At 33.5% G+C, this 8,292-nt stretch overlaps 2 protein-coding genes across 2 annotated transcripts; both read left to right on the top strand.

Moving 5' to 3' along the window:
* Nucleotides 1–7: 7 nt before the first annotated feature.
* Nucleotides 8–1,623, top strand: LOC116344940 (prostatic acid phosphatase-like). Its single transcript, XM_031773799.1, has 5 exons — nt 8–133; nt 212–319; nt 385–830; nt 902–1,151; nt 1,211–1,623. The coding sequence occupies exons 3-5, from the start codon at nt 508–510 to the stop codon at nt 1,433–1,435; spliced, it is 798 nt and encodes a 265-aa protein (XP_031629659.1). The 5' UTR covers nt 8–133; nt 212–319; nt 385–507; the 3' UTR covers nt 1,436–1,623.
* Nucleotides 1,624–6,555: 4,932 nt separating this feature from the next.
* On the top strand, nt 6,556–8,286 carry LOC116344939 (prostatic acid phosphatase-like). Its single transcript, XM_031773798.1, has 5 exons — nt 6,556–6,876; nt 6,955–7,062; nt 7,128–7,573; nt 7,645–7,894; nt 7,954–8,286. The coding sequence occupies exons 1-5, from the start codon at nt 6,736–6,738 to the stop codon at nt 8,176–8,178; spliced, it is 1,170 nt and encodes a 389-aa protein (XP_031629658.1). The 5' UTR covers nt 6,556–6,735; the 3' UTR covers nt 8,179–8,286.
* Nucleotides 8,287–8,292: the final 6 nt, after the last annotated feature.

Here is an 8,292-nt window from a genome sequence, read left to right as displayed (position 1 = left end):
TACGAGAGTTGTGATTTTAACATTTTTCTTATTCTGTGTCTCCTATGTGTTTTCGTACAAAAATAATGGTGATTCAGATGATAAAAGTGCTCTACCGCCTTCAAATGATAGCCAATTGATATTTGCCCACGTTGTAAGAGACAAATTTTATAATAAGTTTTTCCATTTGTCAATTTGTGTAAATTAACAAAATTATTTATATAATTAACAGCTATATCGTCATGGCCATCGAAATATCTTTAGTCGTCAAAAAATTTATCCAAATGGCCCATACATTAATGAGACTCATTGGCCTGGTGGATTTGGAGCACTCACAAATGTAAATACTTTTGATTGTACAATACTTCACCAAAATTGTTTTTTGTTAAAAACTTTCATTAACAGGAAGGTAAAAGACAGCATTTCACATTGGGACAATATTTCCGAAGAAGATACAACAAGCTTCTTGGCGATAAATATTCACCAAAAAAGGTGTACGTGCGTTCGACTGACATAGATCGCACCTTGATGTCGGCACTTGCTAATTTGGCTGGCCTATTTCCACCACACGCTGAAGAGATATGGCATGAGGATATTGCATGGCAACCGATACCAGTTCACACAATGCCCCTTAAATTGGACTATGTGTTGCATGGGAGTAGTAATTGTCCAAGATATTCTGCTGCTTTCGAAAAATATCAAAATGAATCACCAGAAGTGTTGCGAATACTTAAAGAAAACAGAGAAAATATCTTATATTGGTCGAAAATGTGCGGATCGAATTTAACCACCATTGATGAGATTGCCGAATTATATTTGGTACTAATTGTTCAAATGCAACATAATAAAATGTAAGCTATACAATAATGATCACTAGTACAGATTTTACTAACCATGTTCATTCATTCAATTAATTTTGAAGACTTCCTGATTGGGTACAAAAAGCAATCGAACCAAATGGTACCATGGAATCCATTGCTTCTTTTCGATATAAAATGAGAACGAATACTAAAGAATTAGCTCGACTACAGTCTGGATTTTTGATTAAAGAAATGTTCGAACATTTCGCACAAAAGATAAACTCAACATTGGAGCCAAACCGTTCGGTTTGGTTTTATTCTGCACATGACCACACAATTTCCAATTTAATGAATAGCTTTGGACTTTTCGAGGTAATTTAATTCATTGGAAAAATAAGTAAATTTCTTCTTTAAAATATTTTTTTCCACAGCCTCATGTGCCACCATTTGCATCGAGTGTACATTTGGAATTATACAAAGTTGGCGAAAAAGAGCACTACATTCAAATCTTCTACAGAAAATCGGGTGAAGAAATCCTTCTGCCATTGAATATACCGAATTGTGGGGAAAAGTGTTCTCTGGATCAATTGTATAAATTGTACAATGATATTATACCTGATCGTGATCATGACACTGAATGCCGCCTTCCCAAGTAGATACGGCTGAAAATGTTTTTGATCAGCGATTCAAAATGTGTAAATTTGTTGTTTAATGTTCGAAACTGATAGCACAGTTTTTCTAAATCTCAATTTTTACGGCTTGTTCACCACGTTGAGAATCAAATAAAAATTCTTATCTCTAAGGATATACTTTTTTATACAACCAGATTTCACAAGTACACACACACGGAAATAATGTATAGATTATTGGTAGAAATGATTTTTTTTCTTAAATCTATACAAAAGTTTAGATATCTCAACAAAAATTTATTTTTTATTAAAAAAATATTTTCTCAATTTCAATAAATATTGCGATACGTAGGTTGCTCCATAATTTTTTTTAAAATGGTACTTATAGTGTTGCCCGATGTAAACCATTGTCATATTCGTAAAGTTTGATGTTTTGGTATGTATTCGTGCCCTGAACCTTTTGTCGTACGAACGCTATTTGTATTGTTTACAGTGACTGGTAAACTGCGACTCAACAAAAAAATGAATTTTACACGTGAAGATTTTCGTAAAATGATTTACTACGATTTTCGAAGTAAATTATCTCAACAACAGTGTTTCGATCGACTTCATTTGGCCTTTGGCAATGAAGCACCAACCCTTCAGACAATTTATAACTGGTACCGAGAATTCCGTTGCGGTCGTAGTTCGCTCAAAGACGAGTTTCATACAGGTCGTCCAAAATCGGCTGTTGTGCCACAAAACATCGATGCTGTCAGAAAACTGATTATGGAAGATCGTCATGTGACCTACCGTGAGATTGAGGCATCTTTGGGCATTTCATCCCACAGCATACATACAATTTTGCATGAACATTTAGCCGTAAAAAAGATTTGCTCTCGTTGGATCCCACATAAATTGACCGATGAACAAAAAATGGCTCGTGTGAGTTGGTGTAAAGAAATGCTCAAGAAATTCAATCGTGGTGCTTCAAAAGACGTTAATAAAATCGTCACTGGTGACGAATCGTGGATATATGCCTATGAGCCCGAAACGAAACAGCAGTCGACTGTATGGGTCTTCCAAAATGAAGATAACCCAACGAAAGTTGTTCGAGCAAGAAGCACTTCGAAGCGAATGGTCGCCTGTTTTTTCGGGAGAAGTGGTCATGTGGCAACCGTTCCACTAGAGGATCGTAAGACCGTCAATTCTGATTGGTATACCACCATTTGTTTGCCCGAAGTGTTTGGTGAAATAAGAAAAAACAACCACCGTCGCAAAATAATTCTTCATCACGATAATGCGAGCTCTCACACATCTTTTCAAACTACTCGATTTTTGACCGGTCAAAACATCGAACTGATGGGTCATCCACCGTACAGTCCTGACCTGGCACCCAATGACTTTTTTTTGTTCCCAAGCGTGAAGAAAAAACTACGTGGTCAACGATTTTCGACACCAGAAGAAGCAGTTGAAGCGTTCAAAACACACGTTTTGGAGATATCAGTTTCGGAGTGGCACGAATGCTATGACAAATGGTTTCATCGAATGCAAAAGTGTATCGATCATCTCGGGGAATATTTTGAAAAACAATAAAACCATTTTCGACAAAAAACAACTGTGTTATATATGTTTTTAAAAAAAATTATGGAGCAACCCTCGTATTTATTGAAATTGAGAAAATATTTTTTTAATAAAAAATAAATTTTTGTTGAGATATCTAAACTTTTGTATAGATTTAAAAAAAAAAATCATTTCTACCAATAATCTATACATTATTCCCGTGTGTGCACAATCATATTTATGGAGTTTATGAAGAAATGATTATAGATATAAAAGCATTTGTTACTTAAGTCTTTTATTTCACACTAGTCCGAGACTTATACGTGTTTATAAACACGCTAAAAAAGTCTTTTCGGAAAAACAGCATAAGAAATTACGATTTTATCTGTCTCATTTTTGCACTGAAAGTATAAATGTTTTTATTTGACTCTCATAAATATTATATTCGGTTTTAGTAAAACACGTTTGTTTTTCTGTTTCCTATGGAACCAATGTATTTGGATAGAAGGGTTTGTATAAACACGATTACCCATTAATCTAGCTAGTAGACGGTTTTACAAATGAAATCGACTAACTTTTCATTGATTATGTTAGGAGTAAAATTTGAATACATTTGACATTTGCTGTTGTTTTTTCGTATTTGTATAAAAATATAAATTATTAGCAATTATTAAATGAAAATATAATTTTAATAAAAATTTAAGTGAGAGTCAACTTGATGACAACTTGCAACTTAGTGTAGTTTACACTGAAATCCGTTGTAGCGTTAGTTGTTTGACAGTATAGTCATAGTTTCGGTGCGTTAATGAGATAATTAAGAAAGAAAACATGCTATGTCAGAAAAATAATTAAGGTTTATTTACGCATAATGACATTCTAATTACTACTTATCCACTCTCTCTGTACCGAAATGGGTATAAAAGTGGATGCAGATTCATTTTTCGTCAGTCACATTTTTGTACTTGAAGTTAAAACATCTCAGCCGAAGTGAATATTCATAAATCAGTAAAAATCCAGTTTTGTTCAAAAACCATCAATTTTGTGTATTATATCAAAATGGCATCATCCAAAACTTATTCCTCGGAGAGTATTTTTCAAAACCTTCCACCCGCCCAGGACTCAATGAAAAACATCGTGAATTCACTCAACAACGATTGCCTTCGAGAAGTCCTACGAAAATTGGATAACTGTCAGGACTATTTCAACGCGGCCAATGTGTGCGTTCACTTTCAAAATAACGCACAAGCAGCCTATCCGCGAAAGTTCAAAAGTTTGAAAATTGATGACAGAGAATTTGGAAAAACGATTTTAAACGATTTTCTAAGGATTTTCGGTTCATTACTTAAATCAATTTTTTGGACATATAGAGAGAAATCTGAATACGATATACTCAATATAATCGCCAAATATTGTGGCGAATCATTGAGTGAACTCACTATTATAAATGACATTCCGAATTTTGGAGAGCGTCATCTTCCACATCGATATCCATTCAAGACACTCGAAATGGTCACATTGGATAGTTGTGGTTTTATATCTGAAATCGATCTAATGGATCAACTTAAACGTTTAACGTTGATTGGAATAACACATACTAATATTCAGCAACGTTTTCCAAAGTTAGAACATTTTACTTCGTTGTTAAACCCAATCACTGTTGTCAAACTCAATGAATTCCTGATGTTGAATCCACAACTCAAACATTTCGAAGTAGATACTCTACGTGAAGCAACATCAATTTTTAAAAATATTGCAAATTATGGACAAAGTCTTGAAACTTTGTCAATCAAGTTCACAAATTACGAACATACAAGCGACTTAGAGCTTTTATCCAGATTGAAACATTTGAAAACTTTCAGATTTGATTTTTTAATAGGAGTAGTTTCTTTAAACAAATTACTTGATGCATTTGCAAGTAATGATGTTCGCATTGAGAACCTACAAGTACGAGGCGAATGGGATGACATAGAAAACATAATCAAGCTGAAATTTTTGAAGAAATTATGTTTTGAAACAATTTCAGAGAAGCAATTGATTCGTATCGCTGGTCATCTACCCAAACTCAAAGAAATTGTAGTCTTGAGATCACAGACACCATTTACCATTGCCGGAATCACAGGAATACTGAAAGGGGGGAAAAATTTAACTAACTTGTACATTTTTGGAAATGATTATCCTGACACAATCACTGTAGGAGATTATGAATACATGTTGGCATTGGTCAAAGGTCGCGTCAGAGTCACTATCAAATCTTTTTACCCACAACCGATTCTTGTTGCCGAAGATGTATTGGATGCGAATCGTAAATGGTTGGATATTTCGTATTTAGAACCTTTATAGAAACGTATCATTGTAGCTGTTGTAGCTGACTTTCCCAACCAAATAAAAATCAATAAAAATTAAAAAAAATGCATTACTTTATATATTTCATTTCTCTTTCATTACCAAAATTAAAGTAGCAGATCAAAAACATTATTCATAGGTAAAACCGGCTACTACGTAGATTGATGGACAATAGCTCTAAAATTACTTGAAAAGTTTATTGTGTGTAGTAATTCACGTCGCCATTGTGTACTGCGATTTCTATATTAATGTATAAAATTGAAAAAATTATGCAACTGACTGCAGAGTCAGAAATAAGTTCAAATATAGAGAACACAGAATCAAATTTGATTAACGATCGAAAAAACGTGTACGTAGACCGCATTTGCATAAAAAACTATCGCAAACCCTTGTGGAAAAAAATGACTGACTGGCTATAAATTAAGTCAATTTTAATCACTTTTATTCGGTTAAAATTACCAATAGATGATTGAAATCGAATATAGTCGGTTATGTTTCAGAGTTAACTAAAAGTGATTATAGTCAACATAGTTGACAAAAGTCAATTTCATATACTTATTGTTAACCGCAGTTAACTATGATCACAATCGACATTTCTCAACTCAAATTACACGAAGACGCATATAGTCGCTTATAGTTAGCTTTAGCCATTTTTGTCCCAAATTATTCAATTTTTAGTCGACTATGAAGTCGAAATATTTCCACAAGGGAAAGAATATTGAAGGGCGCTTACATCAAAATTATTGCCTTTAGCAATTGCTATTAATTAACTGATTTTCTATTCTTAATTTTTATAATCAAACTGGAGTCAAAATACGCTGTTCCTTCGATCACACATTGAAACGATGAAAATTAAAATTTACCTCATAATCTCCAAATCATTTTTGAGAGAGAGAGAGGATGTTAATGAACAAATAATTATACACTCAATGCAAAAATGTGCTAAACAAAATCTTAGAGTAAAAAACGACACACGATGTGTTGATAAATCGCTTATCTATTTTGCCGCTCTCCGAATTTATATTCTGTTTTGTTTCTCAGGACCGCAAGTGTTCTTTTTACTCTAAGTTTTTTGTCGCCTTTTTCATAAAAAAATCTTATAGTCTTTTTCCGTGTTAGATATCAGGCTTCCATATGTTAAAACAGAATAAGGTTATGACAAAATATGTGAATATATGCCACATGTGGCTGCTTTAATTAATTTTACCATTCACTCACATACTTGACTTCAGAATGATTTGATGATAATTTTATTAATGAGTACTGATCGCTAGGCTTTTCGAATATAATTTCCGTAAAAAAAGATATCAACAATCTTATACAAATGAGCAACAGAATGAAAATCATCAAAAAAAACAATTTATTCTGTTAAATATAGTTTTTGTTCAGTTTTAGTAAGTCAGAAACATTCGGTCAGAGCAAAAGTGGCTTAAGTTTTAAGCATGTTATCTACGAGAGTTGTGATTTTAACATTTTTCTTATTCTGTGTCTCCTATGTGTTTTCGTACAAAAATAATGGTGATTCAGATGATAAAAGTGCTCTACCGCCTTCAAATGATAGCCAATTGATATTTGCCCACGTTGTAAGAGACAAATTTTATAATAAGTTTTTCCATTTGTCAATTTGTGTAAATTAACAAAATTATTTATATAATTAACAGCTATATCGTCATGGCCATCGAAATATCTTTAGTCGTCAAAAAATTTATCCAAATGGCCCATACATTAATGAGACTCATTGGCCTGGTGGATTTGGAGCACTCACAAATGTAAATACTTTTGATTGTACAATACTTCACCAAAATTGTTTTTTGTTAAAAACTTTCATTAACAGGAAGGTAAAAGACAGCATTTCACATTGGGACAATATTTCCGAAGAAGATACAACAAGCTTCTTGGCGATAAATATTCACCAAAAAAGGTGTACGTGCGTTCGACTGACATAGATCGCACCTTGATGTCGGCACTTGCTAATTTGGCTGGCCTATTTCCACCACACGCTGAAGAGATATGGCATGAGGATATTGCATGGCAACCGATACCAGTTCACACAATGCCCCTTAAATTGGACTATGTGTTGCATGGGAGTAGTAATTGTCCAAGATATTCTGCTGCTTTCGAAAAATATCAAAATGAATCACCAGAAGTGTTGCGAATACTTAAAGAAAACAGAGAAAATATCTTATATTGGTCGAAAATGTGCGGATCGAATTTAACCACCATTGATGAGATTGCCGAATTATATTTGGTACTAATTGTTCAAATGCAACATAATAAAATGTAAGCTATACAATAATGATCACTAGTACAGATTTTACTAACCATGTTCATTCATTCAATTAATTTTGAAGACTTCCTGATTGGGTACAAAAAGCAATCGAACCAAATGGTACCATGGAATCCATTGCTTCTTTTCGATATAAAATGAGAACGAATACTAAAGAATTAGCTCGACTACAGTCTGGATTTTTGATTAAAGAAATGTTCGAACATTTCGCACAAAAGATAAACTCAACATTGGAGCCAAACCGTTCGGTTTGGTTTTATTCTGCACATGACCACACAATTTCCAATTTAATGAATAGCTTTGGACTTTTCGAGGTAATTTAATTCATTGGAAAAATAAGTAAATTTCTTCTTTAAAATATTTTTTTCCACAGCCTCATGTGCCACCATTTGCATCGAGTGTACATTTGGAATTATACAAAGTTGGCGAAAAAGAGCACTACATTCAAATCTTCTACAGAAAATCGGGTGAAGAAATCCTTCTGCCATTGAATATACCGAATTGTGGGGAAAAGTGTTCTCTGGATCAATTGTATAAATTGTACAATGATATTATACCTGATCGTGATCATGACACTGAATGCCGCCTTCCCAAGTAGATACGGCTGAAAATGTTTTTGATCAGCGATTCAAAATGTGTAAATTTGTTGTTTAATGTTCGAAACTGATAGCACAGTTTTTCTAAATCTCAATTTTTACGGCTTGTTCACCAC

Source organism: Contarinia nasturtii, unplaced genomic scaffold, assembly GCF_009176525.2.
Source record: "Contarinia nasturtii isolate CC-2019 unplaced genomic scaffold, AAFC_CNas_1.1 Cnas_scaffold_1230, whole genome shotgun sequence".
NCBI classification, from domain to species: domain Eukaryota; kingdom Metazoa; phylum Arthropoda; class Insecta; order Diptera; family Cecidomyiidae; genus Contarinia; species Contarinia nasturtii.
Note: the sequence above shows the minus strand (reverse complement) of the source record. Positions and strands in the feature narration are given on the sequence as shown.

Bases quoted from the DNA above. Each gene is read 5' to 3' on its own strand.
- LOC116344940 (XM_031773799.1), top strand. From the start codon at position 508: ATGTCGGCACTTGCTAATTTGGCTGGCCTATTTCCACCACACGCTGAA. The intron at 831-901 runs GTAAGCTATACA...TTAATTTTGAAG, and splicing joins CAAATGCAACATAATAAAAT to ACTTCCTGATTGGGTACAAA. The intron at 1,152-1,210 runs GTAATTTAATTC...TTTTTTCCACAG, and splicing joins ATAGCTTTGGACTTTTCGAG to CCTCATGTGCCACCATTTGC.
- LOC116344939 (XM_031773798.1), top strand. From the start codon at position 6,736: ATGTTATCTACGAGAGTTGTGATTTTAACATTTTTCTTATTCTGTGTC. The intron at 6,877-6,954 runs GTAAGAGACAAA...TATAATTAACAG, and splicing joins AATTGATATTTGCCCACGTT to CTATATCGTCATGGCCATCG. The intron at 7,574-7,644 runs GTAAGCTATACA...TTAATTTTGAAG, and splicing joins CAAATGCAACATAATAAAAT to ACTTCCTGATTGGGTACAAA.